This window comes from Cherax quadricarinatus, unplaced genomic scaffold, assembly GCF_038502225.1.
Source record: "Cherax quadricarinatus isolate ZL_2023a unplaced genomic scaffold, ASM3850222v1 Contig1005, whole genome shotgun sequence".
Lineage (NCBI taxonomy): Eukaryota > Metazoa > Arthropoda > Malacostraca > Decapoda > Parastacidae > Cherax > Cherax quadricarinatus.
Window position 1 is genome coordinate 32,746 of NW_027196031.1, and position 25,327 is coordinate 58,072.

The window sequence follows — 25,327 nt, forward strand, 5'->3', positions numbered from 1 at the left end:
ACAAGAGGCCACAATTGGAAGTTGAAGACACAAATGAGTCAGAGAGATAGTAGGAAGTATTTCTTCAGTCATAGAGTTGTAAGGCAGTGGAATAGCCTAGAAAATGACGTAGTGGAGGCAGGAACCATACACAGTTTTAAGACGAGGTTTGATAAAGCTCATGGAGCGGGGAGAGAGAGGGCCTAGTAGCAACCGGTGAAGAGGCGGGGCCAGGAGCTAGGACTCGACCCCTGCAACCACAAATAGGTGAGTACAAATAGGTGAGTACACACACACACACACACACACACACCCCCATGTCCCTCCTGTCCCCCAGTGTTGTCAGGTCGATTTCCCTTAAGGGTAAGGGTAGGTTGAGGAAGTCCACTCCACCTGTCACCACTACACTTACTCAAAAATGTCTCCTCTGTTAGGGCAAGCACTGGACTAGGTCCTGTGATAAGCTCACAGTAGTGCTTGCCCGGAAACCGCGGGTCCAGGAGCTAAGACTGTCATAAGTGCCTGGGTGATCACCCATGAAGCGGATGCAGTTCCCCTCATTTAACTTGTTGGAAATTAAGGGGTAACTTTGATACTATAGTTTGTCCCTGCTCCCAATACTCACATAGAAAACGAGAAGCAGGAGGTCACAGATGTCACAGTCGAGAACTGTCAAACTGAAGAGGGTGACACCCCCCTCACATACCGACTGCCCTGACTACCCTCGGTCAAGCAGCATCGGTAACACAACTTACGTTACCCAATAGTCTTCCAGGTACCGAAGTGATTGTGTTGTATGATCAGGAAACACAAAGGTTCTTTGTCTGCCAAAGTACACTACGTAAACTCGGTGTGACACCACACGATAACATATTCTTGGACCTAACTGCATTTTTCCAAGGCCCTGGATAACGATCATATGAAAATTAGGCATACATGTATGTGCAACATCTGGGTATCTTCAATGTAGACGTTTCGCCATCCAGTGGCTTTATCAATACAAATTTTAGGAGGTAGTCAGTCCCTCAACCTTGGAGTTGGTGTGAAGAGCACCGTAGTTGACACTACACAAACTACAGTAGTCTTACTTGAAGTCTACTTAAAGTCTTAAAGTCGGTGCCGGATCAGCCAGGCTGTAGTTCGTACGCTGGATTACGTTCGGCCAGCAGTAACAGCCTGGTTGATCAGGCCCTGATCCACCGCGAGACCTGGTCGTGGACCGGGCCGCGGGGGCGTTGATTCTCGGAATACCCTCCAGGTAGACTCCAGGTAGGTAGGCAGGGACTGCATAACTCAGAGCATCCAGAATGTCTAAACAAAACTGATGTGCAGTGTGTCATGTTGGCACTATCACAGACGTCCTGGACATAACCCTGACCCACTGACTGATGTGCAATGTCATGTTGGCACTATCACAAACGTCGTGGACATAACCCTGACCCACTACCATGATGCTGGACACATGTCGGCTCCTGTCAAGCACCTCAGGTTAAGGTAAAACATTGCGGTGTGACCATGGCTACTGACATGTTTCCAAGTGACTCAGGGTCACCTCATATTATAGTGCAGTATTGTGCAAATAATTTAATATTTATAATTGTGTAAAGAAATTTAAGTGTTGTTAGTTATGTGTACAAAGTTATGCCTTTCCTGCTAAACACTTCAATCTTTGGAATATTATTTTCCTCAATGATTTGTTATGGTTTTTCTGACGGCGCTCTATGACTATTCTTGGTTTAGCTCTACTTTATATTATAACAATAATGTGTTTTTCTAAGAGTGGGAGATATGTTCTTGTTGTACAACATTCTTTGAATTTTATGTAATCATTTTCCACTGTTCATCTCGTGTGTGTGTGTGTGTGTGTGTGTGTGTGTGTGTATGTGTGTGTGTGTGTGTTTGTGTGTGTGTGTGTGTGTACTCACCTATACTCACCTATTTGTGGTTGCAGGGGTCGAGTCATAGCTCCTGGCCCCGCCTTTTCACTGATTGCTACTAGGTCCTCTCTCTCCCTGCTCCATGAGCTTTATCATACCTCGCCTTAAAACTATGTATGGTTCCCGCCTCCACTACTTCACTTTCTAGGCTATTCCAAGGCTTGACTACTCTATGACTGAAGAAATACTTCCTAACATGTGTGTGTGTGTGTGTGAGAGAGAGAGAGAGAGAGAGAGAGAGAGAGAGAGAGAGAGCTAGAGAGAGAGAGAGAGAGAGAGAGAGAGAGAGTATTCTACATCTTACTGGATGCTTACTGGTAATTCCCATCTCCAAAAACATCGAAATCTAGTGCATGACCATCCATGAAGTAATATCCATGCAGTAATAGGTTGTCCAGGAGCAGGCCGATATCCACGCTCATCCCCAGCATATTTACCAACACCTGCCGAAAAGACAAATTCTGGAGAACACTTTCCTTGGTGTAAGTGCTGTTCAAAATATAAGTCTCACTAATAATGGAAACGCTAAAGAAACATTTTTTCCAGTTTTTATTATAAATTTTGATTAAAAAAAGCTCAAATATGCGCCCAAAGAAGTATTAATTTATTTAATCTCTTGGAAATTTGTGAGGCAGGTGAGCACCATCATACAGTGATCCCTTCATCTTAGGACCTGACAGCATCATGATTATACCTATATTCAGATTGTCGCTGTTTACTCTTTTATGGGTTTTAATTGGCATTTTTTGTCTTCACTTTGTTACGTTATTTATTAAGTCATTTAATACTCTGTAAAGGACAGCAAGTCTGAACCATATATGAGTAGGTGAGATACGCCAATACCCTGACTAATAAAGGTGAGATAAGCCAATACCTTGACTAATAAAGGTGAGATACGCCAATACCCTGACTAATAAAGGTGAGATAAGCCAATACCTTGACTAATTAAGGTGAGATACGCCAATACCTTGACTAATAAAGGTGAGATACGCCAATACCTTGGCTAATAAAGGTGAGATACGCCAATACCTTGACTAATTAAGGTGAGATACGCCAATACCTTGACTAATAAAGGTGAGATACGCCAATACCTTGACTAATTAAGGTGAGATACGCCAATACCTTGACTAATAAAGGTGAGATACGCCAATACCTTGACTAATAAAGGTGAGATACGCCAATACCTTGGCTAATAAAGGTGAGATACGCCAATACCCTGACTAATAAAGGTGAGATAAGCCAATACCTTGACTAATAAAGGTGAGATACGCCAATACCCTGACTAATAAAGGTGAGATAAGCCAATACCTTGACTAATTAAGGTGAGATACGCCAATACCTTGACTAATAAAGGTGAGATACGCCAATACCTTGGCTAATAAAGGTGAGATACGCCAATACCTTGACTAATTAAGGTGAGATACGCCAATACCTTGACTAATAAAGGTGAGATACGCCAATACCTTGACTAATTAAGGTGAGATACGCCAATACCTTGACTAATAAAGGTGAGATACGCCAATACCTTGACTAATAAAGGTGAGATACGCCAATACCTTGGCTAATAAAGGTGAGATACGCCAATACTTTGACTAATAAAGGTGAGATACGCCAATACCTTGGCTAATAAAGGTGAGATACGCCAATACTTTGACTAATAAAGGTGAGATACGCCAATACCTTGACTAATAAAGGTGAGATACGCCAATACCTTGACTAATAAAGGTGAGATACGCCAATACCTTGACTAATAAAGGTGAGATAAGCCAATACCTTGACTAATAAAGGTGAGATACTCCAATACCCTGACTAATAAAGGTAAGATACGCCAATAACTTGAATAATAAAGGTGAGATACGCCAATACCTTGACTAATAAAGTTAGTAACATGACGTAAGAGTTACTGCTGCTAATCATGATAAATAAGACACATGACTAACGAAATCGTAATAACACTATTGTAAAGAGATCACACAATGGATGGGACTCGATCCGAGACTTAAAACTCGCAGGCCAATATGTTAACCATTTGCCCATGTCAACCTAACATGATTCGTCAAACTAGACATATTTCTTTACACCACAGAAATGTTAACATGGAACCAACTGTGACCACAAACGTAGTGTTTATTTATGGAGACAAATCTCACATCAGCATGGCTGTGGCGCTCTCTCTCAAGTGCCCCTCGAACCCACTATCATGACTCACAATAACATCATAACGTGATATCAAGCAAATCACATAATGGATGGGCTTAGAGCTAGAGCACGCCTCAGCCATACTGGTGTGGGACTCATTCATGGATTCCCATTGTGTATAGAAATATTCCTAGTTGCATGAATCTTCTTAAGACGGCTTGGTGTAGTGGTTAACACACTGGCCTGAGAGTTATAGGACTAGCTTGCCATAGGTTCGACCTCCAATTGTTACTTCATTTTATTTCCGAAACATTTCGCCCACACTGGACACTTCTTCAGAAGTGACCCAAAAATAAAAAGTAGCAGAGCTGTGGGTGAAGTGATACACAAATAGTTGACAGCTTAATCTTAGCGGAAAGAAACTTATAATTACGTTTTGATCCAACATGAACCATCATTGTCTACTGACAAGTTTGACTGAAACGTCGTCACAAGTTTGTTCTCTCCTAAATAAGGGCTATTTGGGTGACTAAATTAGAAGCAACAGAAACTTCTCCTCTTCACATAACTGAAGAAGCTTAATGTGAAAGCGAAACCTTTAGTAAATAAAGACACCAAAGTGTTGAGCATGAGATTTATTCATCAACTTGTCGGTATTATAATGACGCTGCTGATCATACCCTAATATCTGCTATTATTCCATTATGAAGGGTCTTTCTTTATAACAATGGGCTGTATATGACAAAAATTTAAATTACTTTTTCCATGCATCATACATCAAAATGTTAGGGACACTTCCAGATTGAAAGATGATGAACCAGCAAGGCTGGACCTCATATTCACATTGAGCAGTTCAGACATTGGGGACATCACACATAAAACCTCGGAGACAGTGATAACGTGATCCTGAGCTTCGAATACATTGTAGAGTTAAAAATGAAGAGGGAAGCAACACAAGTAGGATGGGTGAAGCGATACTATAAAAGAGGTATGGAAGACAGTAGTCTTTAAGAAAGGAGACATGCAGGTAAGATTAAACTACAGACATGTATAGTATGCAAAGTCTTGGAGAAGCTAATCAGGAAAAGACTAGTGGAACACCTAGAAAGAAACGAGTTTATACACTGTAAATAGCACGGTTTCAGAGAGAACTTTTGTATCACAAACTTAATGGAGTTTTATGACAAGGTGACAAAAGTAAGGGAGGAGATTAGTGCAAAAGCTAGAGGAGTAGGCAGAAATAACAGGATAGGCTCTGCAATGGATCAGAGAATACCTGACAGGAAGGAAACAGCGAATGATGGTACATGACTAGGTGTCAGAGTGGACGCCTGTTACGATCAAGAATCCACAGGGGACAGTCCTAGGGCTGGTGCTGTTTTTGGTACATGTGAATGACTTAACAGAAGGGATAGATTCTGAGGTGTCCGTTTTTGCACACGACGCGAAGCTGATGTGGAAAATTCAAGTGGATATTATCTAGCAGAACTACAAATGGATCTAGACAGGCAGCAAGCCTGGACTAACAACTGGCTGCTAGCCTTCCTCAATAATGCTGATCTTTCCCAGTCATAAAGATTGGGGAAGGTCAAAGAAGACCGCAGACTGAATACAGGCCAGGGGCACAAAGACTACAAACCTCACTCAAGGAAAAGGATCTTTGGTGAGTATAATACCGAGCATATCTACTGAGGCGGACATCAACCAAATAACTGCTGCATGGGCACCTGGTAAACCTAAGAATAGCTTCTTGGCATCTTAGTAAGGAATCCTTCAAAACTCTGTACACAGTGTACATCAGGCCAATACTGAGTATGCAGCACCAGTATGTAACACACACCTGAACAAGCGCATGAATAAATCAGAGAATGTGCAAACGTTTGCAACAAGACTAGTTCCTTAACTTCTAAGAGGACAAGTTAAGGAAAATCAACCCGACGACACTGGAGGACAGGAGGGACAGTGGGTACATGGTAAACATAATAACGACATATAAAATACTGAGAGGAATTATCAAGGTTGATAGAGACAGGATGTTTCAGAGATGAGAGACGGAAACAAGAGGTCACAACTGGAGGTTGAAGACTCAGATGAGTCACAGGGATGTTAGGAAGTATTTTTTCAATCACAGAGTTGTCAGAAATTGAAACAATCGGGAGAGTAATGTAGAGGAGGCAGCATCCATACATAGCTTTAAGATGAGATACAATAAAGCTCATGGAGGAGTTAGAGAGTGAACCTAGCAGGGACCATAGAAGAGGAGGGGCAAGGAGCTATGACTCGACCCCTGCAACCACAAAGAGGTAATTATATATAGTCACGTTCTAATATACACATATTCATATGCACAAGAATATATCAGCACACGAATACATTAGTAAGTAGCAGGTTGGTAGACAGCAGCCACCCAGGGAGGTACTACCATCCTGCTACGTGAGTGTGAAACAGAAGACTGTAACTGTTTTACATGTTGGTAGGATTGCTGATGTCCCTCTTTTGTCTCATGAACAGGTATTTCTTGCTACTTCCAATTTCATTTAGGTCACTCTACACAGGCATGCATATATATATATATATATATATATATATATATATATATATATATATATATATATATATATATATATATATATATATATATATATATATATATATATATATATATATATATATATACATATATATATATATATATATACATGTTTGTATATATATATATATGTATATATATATATATATATATATATATATATATATAAATGTATATATATATATATATATATATATATATATATATATATATATATATATATATATATATATATATATATATATATATATATATACATGTATATATATATAAATGTATATATATATATATGTATATATATATATACATATATATATATATATATATATATATATATATATATATATATATATATATATATATATATATATATATATATATATATACATAATATATGCATCTAGGTTTTTCTTCTTTTTCTTAATAGTTCTTGTTCTTCTTTATTTACTCTATCCCCTATTCTCCTCTGTAAGCCATGCGTGTCGTATGAGGCGACTAAAATACCGGGAACAATGGGCTAGTTATCCCTTCTCCTGTAGAAAATAATAAAAAAGAGAAGATAAACTTTACAAAACTGGGATGCCTGATATGCGTGAATGTAGTGTGGGTGATGTTATAAATGAAAAGAAGTTGGATGTCCTGGTCTAAGCGAAACAAAACTGAAGGGGGTAGGTGAGTTTCAGTTGGGAGAAATAAATGGGATAAAGTAAGGAGTATCTGAGAGAGTTAGAACTAAGGAAGGAGTAGCAATAATGTTGAAGGATCAGTTATGGAATGTAAAGAGGGAATATAAATGTATAAATTCAAGGATTAAGTGGATTAAAATAAGGGTCGGATGCAGAAAGTGGGTCGTAATATGTGCGTGTGCACCTGAAGAAGAGAGGAGTGTAGAGGCGAGAGAGAGATTTTGGGAGATGTTAAGCGAATGTGCAGAAACTTTATATTACAATATACAAGAGAGTATATTATACACCCTGGTATATTATACACCCTGGTATATTATACACCCTGGTATATTATACACCCTGGTATATTATACACCCTGGTATATTATACACCCTGGTATATTATACACCCTGGTATATTATACACCCTGGTATATTATACACCCTGGTATATTATACACCCTGGTATATTATACACCCTGGTATATTATACACCCTGGTATATTATACACCCTGGTATATTATACCCCCTGGTATATTATACACCCTGGTATATTATACACCCTGGTATATTATACCCCCTGGTATATTATACCCCCTGGTATATTATACACCCTGGTATATTATACACCCTGGTATATAATACACTCTGGTATATTATACCCCCTGGTATATTATACACCATGGTATATTATACACCCTGGTATATTATACACCCTGGTATATTATACCCCCTGGTATATTCTACACCCTGGTATATTATACACCCTGGTATATTATACACCCTGGTATATTATACCCCCTGGTATATTATACACCCTGGTATATTATACACCCTGGTATATTATACACCCTGGTATATTATACCCCCTGGTATATTATACACCCTGGTATATTATACACCCTGGTATATTATACACCCTGGTATATTATACCCCCTGGTATATTCTACACCCTGGTATATTATACACCCTGGTATATTATACACCCTGGTATATTATACACCCTGGTATATTATACCCCCTGGTATATTCTACACCCTGGTATATTATACACCCTGGTATATTATACACCCTGGTATATTATACACCCTGGTATATTATACCCCCTGGTATATTATACCCCCTGGTATATTATACCCCCTGGTATATTATACACCCTGGTATATTATACCCCCTGGTATATTATACACCCTGGTATATTATACACCCTGGTATATTATACACCCTGGTATATTATACCCCCTTGTATATTATACACCCTGGTATATTATACACCCTGGTATATTATACACCCTGGTATATTATACACCCTGGTATATTATACACCCTGGTATATTATACACCCTGGTATATTATACACCCTGGTATATTATACACCCTGGTATATTATACACCCTGGTATATTATACCCCCTGGTATATTATACACCCTGGTATATTATACACCCTGGTATATTATACCCCCTGGTATATTATACCCCCTGGTATATTATACACCCTGGTATATTATACACCCTGGTATATAATACACTCTGGTATATTATACCCCCTGGTATATTATACACCATGGTATATTAAACACCCTGGTATATTATACACCCTGGTATATTATACCCCCTGGTATATTCTACACCCTGGTATATTATACACCCTGGTATATTATACACCCTGGTATATTATACCCCCTGGTATATTATACACCCTGGTATATTATACACCCTGGTATATTATACACCCTGGTATATTATACCCCCTGGTATATTATACACCCTGGTATATTATACACCCTGGTATATTATACACCCTGGTATATTATACCCCCTGGTATATTCTACACCCTGGTATATTATACACCCTGGTATATTATACACCCTGGTATATTATACACCCTGGTATATTATACCCCCTGGTATATTCTACACCCTGGTATATTATACACCCTGGTATATTATACACCCTGGTATATTATACACCCTGGTATATTATACCCCCTGGTATATTATACCCCCTGGTATATTATACCCCCTGGTATATTATACCCCCTGGTATATTATACCCCCTGGTATATTATACCCCCTGGTATATTATACACCCTGGTATATTATACCCCCTGGTATATTATACACCCTGGTATATTATACACCCTGGTATATTATACACCCTGGTATATTATACCCCCTTGTATATTATACACCCTGGTATATTATACACCCTGGTATATTATACACCCTGGTATATTATACACCCTGGTATATTATACACCCTGGTATATTATACCCCCTGGTATATTATACACCCTGGTATATTATACACCCTGGTATATTATACACCCTGGTATATTATACACCCTGGTATATTATACCCCCTGGTATATTATACACCCTGGTATATTATACACCCTGGTATATTATACACCGTGGTATATTATACACCCTGGTATATTATACACCCTGGTACATTATACCCCCTGGTATATTATACACCCTGGTATATTATACCCCCTGGTATATTATACACCCTGGTATATTATACCCCCTGGTATATTATACCCCTTGGTATATTATACACCCTGGTATATTATACACCCTGGTATATTATACACCCTGGTATATTATACACCCTGGTATATTATACCCCCTGGTATATTATACACCCTGGTATATTATACACCCTCGTATATTATACACCCTGGTATATTATACCCCCTGGTATATTATACACCCTGGTATATTATACACCCTGGTATATTATACACCCTGGTATATTATACACCCTGGTATATTATACCCCCTGGTATATTATACACCCTGGTATATTATACCCCCTGGTATATTATACACCCTGGTATATTATACACCCTGGTATATTATATCCCCTGGTATATTATACCCCCTGGTATATTATACCCCCTGGTATATTATACACCATGGTATATTATACACCCTGGTATATTATACCCCCTGGTATATTATACACCCTGGTATATTATACACCCTGGTATATTTTACACCCTGGTATATTATACACCCTGGTATATTATACCCCCTGGTATATTATACACCTTGGTATATTATACACCCTGGTATATCATACACCCTGGTATATTATATACCCTGGTATATTATACACCCTGGTATATTGTACACCCTGGTATATTATATACCCTGGTATATTATACACCCTGGTATATTATACACCCTCGTATATTATACACCCTGGTTTATTATACACCCTGGTATATTATACACCCTGATATATTATACACCCTGGTACTTAATACACCCTGGTATATTATACACCCTGATATATTGTACACCCTGGTATATTATACACCCTGGCATATTATACACCCTGGAATATTATACACCCTGGTATATTATACTCCCTGGTATATTATACACCCTAGTATATTGTACACCCTGGTATATTATACACCCTGGTTTATTATACACCCTGGTATATTATACACCCTGGTGTATTATACACCCTGGTATATTATACACGCTGGAATAATATTCACCCTGGTATATTATACACCCTGGTATTTTATACACCCTGGTATATTGTACACCCTGGTATATTATACTCCCTGCTATATTATACACCCTGGTATATTGTACACCCTGGTATATTTTACACCCTGCTATATTATATACCCTGATATATTATACCCCCTGGTATATTATACACCCTGGTATGTTATACTACCTGGTATATTATACACCCTGGTTTATTATACACCCTGGTATATTATACAACCTGGTATATTATACGCCCTAATATATTATACACCTTGGTATATTTTAAACCCTGGTATATTATATACCCTGGTATATTATACACCCTGGTATATTGTACACCTTGGTATATTGCACACCCTGGTATATTATACACCCTGGTATATTATACACCCTGGTATATTATACACCGTGGTATAATATACACCCTGGTATATTATACACCCTGGTATATTATACACCATGGTTCATTGTACACGCTCTTATGTTATACACTCTGGCATATTATACACCGTGGTATATTATACACCTTAGTATATTATACACCCTGGTATTATTATACACCCTGGTATATTATACATGCTAGTATATTATACACCCTGGTATATTATACACTCTGTTACAATATATACATAATATATGCATCTAGGTTTTTCTTCTTTTTCTTAATAGTTCTTGTTCTTCTTTATTTACTCTATCCCCTATTCTCCTCTGTAAGCCATGCGTGTCGTATGAGGCGACTAAAATACCGGGAACAATGGGCTAGTTATCCCTTCTCCTGTAGAAAATAATAAAAAAGAGAAGATAAACTTTACAAAACTGGGATGCCTGATATGCGTGAATGTAGTGTGGGTGATGTTATAAATGAAAAGAAGTTGGATGTCCTGGTCTAAGCGAAACAAAACTGAAGGGGGTAGGTGAGTTTCAGTTGGGAGAAATAAATGGGATAAAGTAAGGAGTATCTGAGAGAGTTAGAACTAAGGAAGGAGTAGCAATAATGTTGAAGGATCAGTTATGGAATGTAAAGAGGGAATATAAATGTATAAATTCAAGGATTAAGTGGATTAAAATAAGGGTCGGATGCAGAAAGTGGGTCGTAATATGTGCGTGTGCACCTGAAGAAGAGAGGAGTGTAGAGGCGAGAGAGAGATTTTGGGAGATGTTAAGCGAATGTGCAGAAACTTGATATTACAATATACCAGAGTATATTATACACCCTGGTATATTATACACCCTGGTATATTATACCCCCTGGTATATTATACACCCTGGTATATTATACACCCTGGTATATTATACACCCTGGTATATTATACACCCTGGTATATTATACACCCTGGTATATTATACACCCTGGTATATTATACACCCTGGTATATTATACACCCTGGTATATTATACACCCTGGTATATTATACACCCTGGTATATTATACCCCCTGGTATATTATACACCCCGGTATATTATACACCCTGGTATATTATACACCCTGGTATATTAAACCCCCCTGGTATATTATACCCCCTGGTATATTATACCCCCTGGTATATTATACACTCTGGTATATTATACACCCTGGAAAATTATACACCCTGGTATATTATACACCCTGGTATATTATACACCCTGGTATATTATACACCCTGGTATATTATACCCCCTGGTATATTATACACCCTGGTATATTATACACCCTGGTATATTATACACCCTGGTATATTATACACCCTGGTATATTATACCCCCTGGTATATTATACACCCTTGTATATTGTACCCCCTGGTATATTATACCCCCTGGTATATTATACCCCCTGGTATATTATACCCCCTGGTATATTATACACCCTGGTATATTATACACCCTGGTATATTATACACCCTGGTATATTATACACCCTGGTATATTATACACCCTGGTATATTATACACCCTGGTATATTATACCCCCTGGTATATTATACACCCTGGTATATTATACCCCCTGGTATATTATACCCCCTGGTATATTATACACCCTGGTATATTATACCCCCTGGTATATTATACACCCTGGTATATTATACCCCCTGGTATATTATACCCCCTGGTATATTATACACCCTGGTATATTATACACCCTGGTATATTATACACCCTGGTATATTATACACCCTGGTATATTATACCCCCTGGTATATTATACACCCTGGTATATTATACACCCTGGTATATTATACACCCTGGTATATTATACCCCCTGGTATATTATACACCCTGGTATATTATACACCCTGGTATATTATACACCCTGGTATATTATTCCCCCTGGTATATTATACACCCTGGTATATTATACCCCCTGGTATATTATACCCCCTGGTATATTATACACCCTGGTATATTATACACCCTGGTATATTATACACCCTGGTATATTATACCCCCTGGTATATTATACACCCTGGTATATTATACACCCTGGTATATTATACACCCTGGTATATTATACACCCTGGTATATTATACCCCCTGGTATATTATACACCCTGGTATATTATACACCCTGGTATATTATACACCCTGGTATATTATTCCCCCTGGTATATTATACACCCTGGTATATTATACCCCCTGGTATATTATACCCCCTGGTATATTATACACCCTGGTATATTATACACCCTGGTATATTATACACCCTGGTATATTATACCCCCTGGTATATTATACACCCTGGTATATTATACACCCTGGTATATTATACACCCTGGTATATTATACACCCTGGTATATTATACACCCTGGTATATTATACACCCTGGTATATTATACACCCTGGTATATTATACACCCTGGTATATTATACACCCTGGTATATTATACCCCCTGGTATATTATACACCCTGGTATATTATACACCCTGGTATATTATACACCCTGGTATATTATTCCCCCTGGTATATTATACACCCTGGTATATTATACCCCCTGGTATATTATACCCCCTGGTATATTATACACCCTGGTATATTATACACCCTGGTATATTATACACCCTGGTATATTATACCCCCTGGTATATTATACACCCTGGTATATTATACACCCTGGTATATTATACACCCTGGTATATTATACACCCTGGTATATTATACCCCCTGGTATATTATACACCCTGGTATATTATACACCCTGGTATATTATACACCCTGGTATATTATTCCCCCTGGTATATTATACACCCTGGTATATTATACCCCCTGGTATATTATACCCCCTGGTATATTATACACCCTGGTATATTATACACCCTGGTATATTATACACCCTGGTATATTATACCCCCTGGTATATTATACACCCTGGTATATTATACACCCTGGTATATTATACACCCTGGTATATTATACACCCTGGTATATTATACACCCTGGTATATTATACACCCTGGTATATTATACACCCTGGTATATTATACACCCTGGTATATTATACACCCTGGTATATTATACACCCTGGTATATTATACCCCCTGGTATATTATACACCCTGGTATATTATACCCCCTGGTATATTATACCCCCTGGTATATTATACACCCTGGTATATTATACACCCTGGTATATTATACACCCTGGTATATTATACACCCTGGTATATTATACCCCCTGGTATATTATACACCCTGGTATATTATACACCCTGGTATATTATACACCCTGGTATATTATACCCCCTGGTATATTATACACCCTGGTATATTATACACCCTGGTATATTATACACCCTGGTATATTATTCCCCCTGGTATATTATACACCCTGGTATATTATACCCCCTGGTATATTATACACCCGGGTATATTATACACCCTGGTATATTATACCCCCTGGTATATTATACCCCCTGGTATATTATACACCCTGGTATATTATACACCCTGGTATATTATACACCCTGGTATATTATACCCCCTGGTATATTATACACCCTGGTATATTATACACCCTGGTATATTATACACCCTGGTATATTATACACCCTGGTATATTATACCCCCTGGTATATAATACACCCTGGTATATTATACACCCTGGTATATCATACACCCTGGTATATTATATACCCTGGTATATTATACACCCTGGCATATTGTACACCCTGGTATATTATATACCCTGGTATATTATACACACTGGTATATTATACACCCTGGTATATTATTCCCCCTGGTATATTATACACCCTGGTATATTATACCCCCTGGTATATTATACACCCGGGTATATTATACACCCTGGTATACTATACACCCTGGTATATTATACCCCCTGGTATATTATACACCCTGGTATATTGTACCCCCTGGTATATTATACACCCTGGTATATTATACCCCCTGGTATATTATACCCCCTGGTATATTATACACCCTGGTATATTATACACCCTGGTATATTATACACCCTGGTATATTATACACCCTGGTATATTATACACCCTGGTATATTATACACCCTGGTATATTATACCCCCTGGTATATTATACACCCTGGTATATTATACCCCCTGGTATATTATACCCCCTGGTATATTATACACCCTGGTATATTATACCCCCTGGTATATTATACACCCTGGTATATTATACCCCCTGGTATATTATACCCCCTGGTATATTATACACCCTGGTATATTATACACCCTGGTATATTATACACCCTGGTATATTATACACCCTGGTATATTATACCCCCTGGTATATTATACACCCTGGTATATTATACACCCTGGTATATTATACACCCTGGTATATTATACCCCCTGGTATATTATACACCCTGGTATATTATACACCCTGGTATATTATACACCCTGGTATATTATTCCCCCTGGTATATTATACACCCTGGTATATTATACCCCCTGGTATATTATACACCCGGGTATATTATACACCCTGGTATATTATACCCCCTGGTATATTATACCCCCTGGTATATTATACACCCTGGTATATTATACACCCTGGTATATTATACACCCTGGTATATTATACCCCCTGGTATATTAAACACCCTGGTATATTATACACCCTGGTATATTATACACCCTGGTATATTATACACCCTGGTATATTATACCCCCTGGTATATAATACACCCTGGTATATTATACACCCTGGTATATCATACACCCTGGTATATTATATACCCTGTTATATTATACACCCTGGCATATTGTACACCCTGGTATATTATATACCCTGGTATATTATACACACTGGTATATTATACACCCTGGTATATTATACACCCTGGTATATTATACACCCTGGTATATTATACCCCCTGGTATATTATACACCCTGGTATATTATACACCCTGGTATATTATACACCCTGGTATATTATACACCCTGGTATATTATACACCCTGGTATATTATACCCCCTGGTATATTATACACCCTGGTATATTGTACCCCCTGGTATATTATACACCCTGGTATATTATACCCCCTGGTATATTATACCCCCTGGTATATTATACACCCTGGTATATTATACACCCTGGTATATTATACACCCTGGTATATTATACACCCTGGTATATTATACACCCTGGTATATTATACACCCTGGTATATTATACCCCCTGGTATATTATACACCCTGGTATATTATACCCCCTGGTATATTATACCCCCTGGTATATTATACACCCTGGTATATTATACCCCCTGGTATATTATACACCCTGGTATATTATACCCCCTGGTATATTATACCCCCTGGTATATTATACACCCTGGTATATTATACACCCTGGTATATTATACACCCTGGTATATTATACACCCTGGTATATTATACCCCCTGGTATATTATACACCCTGGTATATTATACACCCTGGTATATTATACACCCTGGTATATTATACCCCCTGGTATATTATACACCCTGGTATATTATACACCCTGGTATATTATACACCCTGGTATATTATTCTCCCTGGTATATTATACACCCTGGTATATTATACCCCCTGGTATATTATACACCCGGGTATATTATACACCCTGGTATATTATACCCCCTGGTATATTATACCCCCTGGTATATTATACACCCTGGTATATTATACACCCTGGTATATTATACACCCTGGTATATTATACCCCCTGGTATATTATACACCCTGGTATATTATACACCCTGGTATATTATACACCCTGGTATATTATACACCCTGGTATATTATACCCCCTGGTATATAATACACCCTGGTATATTATACACCCTGGTATATCATACACCCTGGTATATTATATACCCTGGTATATTATACACCCTGGCATATTGTACACCCTGGTATATTATATACCCTGGTATATTATACACACTGGTATATTATACACCCTGGTATATTATACACCCTGGTTTATTATACACCCTGGTATATTATACACCCTGATATATTATACACCCTGGTACTTAATACACCCTGGTATATTATACACCCTGATATATTGTACACCCTGGTATATTATACACCCTGGCATATTATACACCCTGGAATATTATACACCCTGGTATATTATACTCCCTGGTATATTATACACCCTAGTATATTGTACACCCTGGTATATTATACACCCTGGTTTATTATACACCCTGGTATATTATACACCCTGGTGTATTATACACCCTGGTATATTATGCACGCTGGAATAATATTCACCCTGGTATATTATACACCCTGGTATTTTATACACCCTGGTATATTGTACACCCTGGTATATTATACTCCCTGCTATATTATACACCCTGGTATATTGTACACCCTGGTATATTTTACACCCTGCTATATTATATACCCTGATATATTATACCCCCTGGTATATTATACACCCTGGTATGTTATACTCCCTGGTATATTATACACCCTGGTTTATTATACACCCTGGTATATTATACAACCTGGTATATTATACGCCCTAATATATTATATACCTTGGTATATTTTAAACCCTGGTATATTATATACCATTGTATATTATACACCCTGGTATATTGTACACCTTGGTATATTGCACACCCTGGTATATTATACACCCTGGTATATTATACACCCTGGTATATTATACACCCTGGTATAATATACACCCTGGTATATTATACACCCTGGTATATTATACACCATGGTTCATTGTACACGCTCTTATGTTATACACTCTGGCATATTATACACCGTGGTATATTATACACCTTAGTATATTATACACCCTGGTATTATTATACACCCTGGTATATTATATATGCTGGTATATTATACACCCTGGTATATTATACACTTTGTTACAATATACACCCTGGTATATATTACACCCTGGTATATTTTATACCCTGGTATATTATACTCCCTGGTATATTGTACACCCTGGTATATTATACACACTGGTTTATTATACTCCCTGATATATTATACACCCTGGTATATTATACACCCTGCTATATTGTACACCCTGGTATATTATTCACCCTGGTTTATTATACACCCTGGTATATTATACTCCCTGGTATATTATACACCCTGGTATGTTATACACCCTGGTATATTATACACCCTGGTGTATTATGCACCCTGGTATATTATTCACCCTGGTATATTATACACCCTCGTGTATTATACACTCTGGTATATTATACACCCTGGTATATTATACACCCTGGTATAATATACAACCTGGTATATTATACACCCTGGAATATTATACACCCTGATTTATTATACACCCTGGTATATTGTACACCCTGGTATATTATACACCCTGGTATATTATATACCTTGGTTTATTATACACCCTGATATATTATACACTCTTTCTTTCAACACACCGGCCGTATCCCACCGAGGCGGGGTGGCCCAAAAGAAAAAACAAAAGTCTCTCCTTTTACATTTAGTAATATATACAGGAGAAGGGGTTACTAGCCCCTTGCTCCCGGCATTTTAGTCGCCTCTTACAACACGCATGGCTTACGGAGGAAGAATTCTGTTCCACTTCCCCATGGAGATAAGAGGAAATAAACAAGAACAAGAACTAGAAAGAAAATAGAAGAAAACCCAGAGGGGTGTGTATATATATGCTTGTACATGTATGTGTAGTGTGACCTAAGTGTAAGTAGAAGTAGCAAGACGTACCTGAAATCTTGCATGTTCATGAGACAGAAAAAAGGACACCAGCAATCCTACCATCATGTAAAACAATTACAGGCTTTCGTTTTACACTCACTTGGCAGGACGGTAGTACCTCCCTGGGCGGTTGCTGTCTACCAACCTACTACCTATGTTATATTATACCTAATAGCAAAAAAGGCACAATACCGTGACTGGAACGATACACAAGTAACCCGCACACAGAAGAGAGGAGCTTACCACGACGTTTCGGTCCGACTTGACCAAGTCGGACCGAAGTCATTATTTCTGAAGTCATTGTTTTTATAATCTCATAATTCAAATTATTATAATTCATTCTAAATTGTCAACATCTGCCTATGGTAGAAAGTTTTCTTTGAGTTATGGAATGGAAATAAGTCACTCTGTCTGACTTTTTTGGGTTATCCCAGGTTCGCTACACATATGCTGCTATATATGATAATTCTATGTAACTGTATTTGTGTATACCTGAATAAATTTACTTACTTACTTACTTACTTACTTACTTACTTGTTTCTTATTAACATAACAGATATGTGTATATTTTACGTTGTCGTAAATATATTTGTGTTGAGGTTCCTTGACTAACTAGCTGAGTCACTCTCAATTCTACATGTTACCTTTGCTGTCTGGAATGTTGCCAAGTTCACGAGTTCAGAGTCACTCAAGTTCCCCAACACACTGCAAAGACAATAACCACTTTATCCTACCTATAAATACATAAGAAAAAGTGTTAACGTAAATAAATATACATTACATAAGTTAATCTTGATAACGTGATTAATATACATCACATTAGTTAATCTTGATAACGTGATTAATATACATCACATTAGTTAATCTTGATAACGTGATTAATATACATCACATTAGTTAATCTTGATAACGTGATAAATACACATCACATAAGTTAATCTTAATAACGTGATAAATACACATCACATAAGTTAATCTTGATAACATGATAAATACAAATCACATAAGCTGATCTTGATAACGTGATAAATACACATCACATAAGTTAATCTTGATAACGTGATAAATACACATCACATAAGTTAATCTTGATAACATGATAAATACAAATCACATAAGCTGATCTTGATAACGTGATAAATACACATCACATAAGTTAATCTTAATAACTTGATAAATACACATCACATAAGTTAATCTTAATAACGTGATAAATACACATCACATAAGTTAATCTTGATAACATGATAAATACACATCACATAAGTTAATCTTGATAACTTGATAAATACACATCACATAAGTTAATCTTGATAACGTGATAAATACACATCACATAAGTTAATCTTGATAACGTGATAAATACACATCACATAAGTTAATCTTGATAACGTGATAAATACACATCACATAAGTTAATCTTAATAACGTGATAAATACACATCACATAAGTTAATCTTAATAACGTGATAAATACACATCACATAAGTTAATCTTAATAACGTGATAAATACACATCACATAAGTTAATCTTAATAACGTGATAAATACACATCACATAAGTTAATCTTGATAACGTGATAAATACACATCACATAAGTTAATCCTGACAAAGAGATAAATATTGGCTACGTGTCCGATGTTTAGTACACAATAGAATATGACCAACATATTTGATGTCTGATGCTGCGTACTTGATGAGAGATGAACATGACTGGTATTATGAACATGTTGAGGAATGAACTAGACTCAAGTTGTGAACATTACTAATGACCTGCATACCTGTGCTGTGTACATGAGGAATGAACAACATTCCTGACTATAAAGAATGTGAAGGAGAATGACAACATATCTGATGTTAAGTACATGATGCGGGATGAACAGCATTCAAGGTGTTAATCAAGAACGTAAAGGAAAATACCAACGTACCTGATGTTAAGTACATGATGAAGAATTAATAATTAGTTTCCTTGGTGTTAAGAGGTTGGTGGCAGAGTTTTTTTTTTGGGTTATCGTTCAGTTCTTTATCTTATTTTTTTAAAGAGAATAAATAGTGTGCTGGATATAGTCTCTGAGCCAGACAAAAAATGGCTATTAAATTAATGCGCTCAAAAACAACATAATTTTTAGCTGCTTTTTTATCTGAACTATTTAAAATAATGTGATGGTAATGCTTAGTTAAGAGTTTAATGGAATTTTCGGTAGTAGATTTTACTTACTGCTCAGGAACTTAAATGGTCAGGTAACTTACCTCAAACTTAAAATTGGTTTATCTTAGACATATATACTTACCAAAATATTTTAGGTATAAGGACACAAGTGCAACTAATGTGACATTTTATTGTGGCAACGTTTCGCTCTCCAAGAGCTTTGTTAAGCCGTTACAAACAATACATGGACACAGAGGGTATATAAAGTATTAGCAAAAATCCTCCTCTAAACAATAAATCCTGTTATCACATAGTCTCTGTTGTTAATACTACACAAGAACATAACAGAGGAGGAACAATGAAACAGATCTTCTCAGATCCAACCACCAACAGAAATATTTATCTAACATATTTTTATGCTTCCCAAGTAATAGCTTTTCTAAACTTTTATTGATGTGCAAGTTGATTGTTCTACCACATTGTATTACTACTATAACTAATATTATTACTACTACTACCACTAGTATTACACCTCACTCTTTGCCTATATATACCCTCTGTGTCCATGTATTGTTTGTAATGGCTTGATAAAGCTCCTGGAGAGCGAAACATCGCCACAATAAGATGTCACATTAGTTGCACCAACATTAATACATTACCCAAATATTAATTCCAATTTACTACCATCTTAAATATGAGTAACGGTGTAATTATTTTAATTCTCATATAAAGTTAGTTTTGCAGAATTTAAAGGCAGATTGAGTCATCATTGTTACTTGAGTTTAATGTATTACTTTGATGTATATTATTATCTGACCTATTTATGCAGGATAACAGCTTGAGGTTGTTAGGTAAGACACATATGCAACAGTTAGGTATCTTTATTTCGAAACGTTTCGCCTACACAGTAGGCTTCTTCAGTCGAGTACAGAAAAGTTGATAGAAGCAGAAGATACTTGAAGACGATGGACTGATTACATCGTCTTCAAGTATCTTCTGCTTCTATCAACTTTTCTGTACTCGACTGAAGAAGCCTACTGTGTAGGCGAAACGTTTCGAAATAAAGATACCTAACTGTTGCATATGTGTCTTACCTAACAATCTGTCGGTATTTTATACCATTTTAATGTTCAGCTTGAGGTTGATACGAGTTCAAAATGTACCAGCAGTTTAATCTGCAAACTCGAGTAAAATTGATGAAATATTAGACTAGGCAGATCCAAGGCGTGAGAACATGTCATCTATTGGAAACAAGAGTTCCCTTATCGTTGAGTTATCTATCATATCTTTGATAGTGATCTTTAACATCTTGAGAATTTTCGAGGCTCCGTCTGAAGATGGTAGCCTGCCATGCATCATGGTGGTGACTGCATGGGCACCATGCCTCCTCTTCCACCAAAAAATATTTTAAATCATAGCTCAAGCTCAAGTTATGGTGCTTATTGCAACATATATCCTATATATGGTGCTTATTGCAACATATATCCTATATATGGTGCTTATTGTAACATATATCCTATATATGGTGCTTATTGCAACATATATCCTATATATGGTGCTTATTGTAACATATATCCTATATATGGTGCTTATTGTAACATATATCCTATATATGGTGCTTATTGCAACATATATCCTATATATGGTGCTTATTGCAACATATATCCTATATATGGTGCTTATTGCAACATATATCCTATATATGGTGCTTATTGCAACATATATCCTATATATGGTGCTTATTGCAACATATATCCTATATATGGTGCTTATTGCAACATATATCCTATATATGGTGCTTATTGCAACATATATCCTATATATGGTGCTTATTGCAACATATATCCTATATATGGTGCTTATTGCAACATATATCCTATATATGGTGCTTATTGCAACATATATCCTATATATGGTGCTTATTGCAACATATATCCTATATATGGTGCTTATTGCAACATATATCCTATATATGGTGCTTATTGCAACATATATCCTATACATCAGCAAATTTGTATCAGCTTCTTACTGGCTGGAAATGAGAGTTTGATTGATTTTCCAGCTACTGTGTGGAAGATGAATATTGGTCTTCACGGAAGATGAATATTAAAAGTTTTAATCAATCTTTCCTTCCCTTCGGATTTTTTTTAATGTAACTTGATAATGTTGTTCTTGCTCTGTGTACATATCATCAGATTCACTCATTTCATAATATTGTGCCCAGGTCTCATTTTATCGACAATTATGCCTTTTTGAACTTTGTTATGACTTAAGTGAATGGGCTTGGACTTCCAGCAGGCATGCGTGAGCGTGTTTGATAGGAGTGAATGGAGACAAATGGTTTTTAATACTTGACGTGCTGTTGGAGTGTGAGCAAAGTAACATTTATGAAGGGGTTCAGGGAAACCGGCAGGCCGGACTTGAGTCCTGGAGATGGGAAGTACAGTGCCTGCACTCTGAAGGAGGGGTGTTAATGTTGCAGTTTAAAAACTGTAGTGTAAAGCACCCTTCTGGCAAGACAGTGATGGAGTGAATGATGGTGAAAGTTTTTCTTTTTCGGGCCACCCTGCCTTGGTGGGAATCGGCCAGTGTGATAATAAAAAAATATAATAAAAATCTTGGTATACATCACATACCACAACACTTGTGTCTTGTTGACCAGCATAAAGCATCTGTACAAAAATATAATTCAGAAGGTAATTTTTTTTTTTTTTATTCGCCGGTGTTCTCCCGGCCCGGGTCTTTTCCAAGTAGTGGTGACCCGGCCTTGGCTCCCTATCTGGGGAGTGTCTCGAGACTTAAGTCTCCCATGGGAGGAGGTACAAGTACCTCCTCATCTTTGGGACCAAGTGTCCCCAGGCCTAGCCACATTCCCCGCCCTCACGGGGCTCGTAGAGAGAAGCTAGGCCTCTGTTCTGCCATCTACCCCGCCTCAAAGGGGCTCGTGGGGATGGCAGTCTTATGAGCTGCAGATGGTAGCAAGCTCAGGTCTCTCTTGACCTTTGTAATTAAATGCATCATTGTTGCCACAGAGTTTTAAATAACTTCTTCTGTTATAATTTTAGGCAGAAGAAAGAAGAGTTTCAACAGGTAAAAATATTACTTTTTTTCATTGTATTAAATGGCTGAATATTACTTTCTATATTTTTACATCAGCATTCCCTGGCGCGTAAGATAAACAGTTAAATGCGTTCCTCACTTTTAACTTTCTATTATCAATATTATAAACGATGTTTCCATACATTCTTACATCATCTTTGTTTGACATTTTAACTATAGTTTGTTTTATTACGATTATTACCACTATTAATGTGACAAAGGGATGTACTTAATTTCTCCACTGTCTTTAGTGATGAATATTGCTCAGTTTTGTAAATTGTCATTATGTATATAGGTATTCAATTTGCATTATTATTAGGTTAAATAATTAATTATTGGAGTGAAATCTTTTATATTAACTGCATTAGGAAAGACTGGAAAAACTTCCTTTCCAGATTGTTAAACGACTCCTCGTGTTGTCAGAGTTTTGCTTAATCTTCTGGATCTTTACTGCAACTGTCACCTTGCTGCTCAACATACTTTACATATCACATATTTTACACGGAATCTTATAGAAACACCCTTGAGCATTTTGGGGGGAATTTTTAATCAATTTTTTTTTTTACTGTATCAAGATTTTTAAGCATAACTTTGATATTAAAAGTCTTAAGAAGAGATGGCATATCAACAAAGTTTTCACGGTAAGGGAGAACCTACATATTTTTAGTTCAATAAGGTTGGTTGTCCCTTTTTAAAAAATAAAAAGTCTTCCTGGCAATTTTAAAGGATTTATCAGTAAAGTTTTTTGGGTATTATAGATCATTAGCTATTTCATAAATTTTTGAGATTTCTTCATCTACGAACTCTGGACTACAAATACGTAAAACTCTCAAAAACATTGATGAGAAAACAGTTTAACTTTATCTTGATGTGGAGAACAATAGTGTACATAAGAACAGTTATTTGTTGGTTTTCTGTAAATTTAAAATTTAAAATCATTGTTACTCTTAATAATTAAAACATCTAGGAAAGGCAATAAGTTATTTTCTTCGAACTCAACAATATAAATTATAGAATGAGCTGAACTATTTAATTTGACAAGGAAATTAATTATATCTATATTTATTAGGCA

The 25,327-nt window shown here is 36.7% G+C and overlaps 1 protein-coding gene across 1 annotated transcript in view; it reads right to left on the reverse strand.

Annotated features, from left to right (window-relative positions):
* LOC128697927 (uncharacterized) overlaps positions 1 to 25,327 on the reverse strand; it is an 86,147-nt gene that overhangs the window by 21,353 nt on the left and 39,467 nt on the right. The window contains exons 3-5 of the mRNA XM_070080803.1: positions 19,651 to 19,711; positions 2,232 to 2,359; positions 740 to 803 (exon numbers count right to left, since the gene is read on the reverse strand). Of these exons, the coding sequence (XP_069936904.1) occupies positions 740 to 803; positions 2,232 to 2,359; positions 19,651 to 19,711 (253 nt within the window). The remainder of the gene's footprint in view (positions 1 to 739; positions 804 to 2,231; positions 2,360 to 19,650; positions 19,712 to 25,327) is intronic.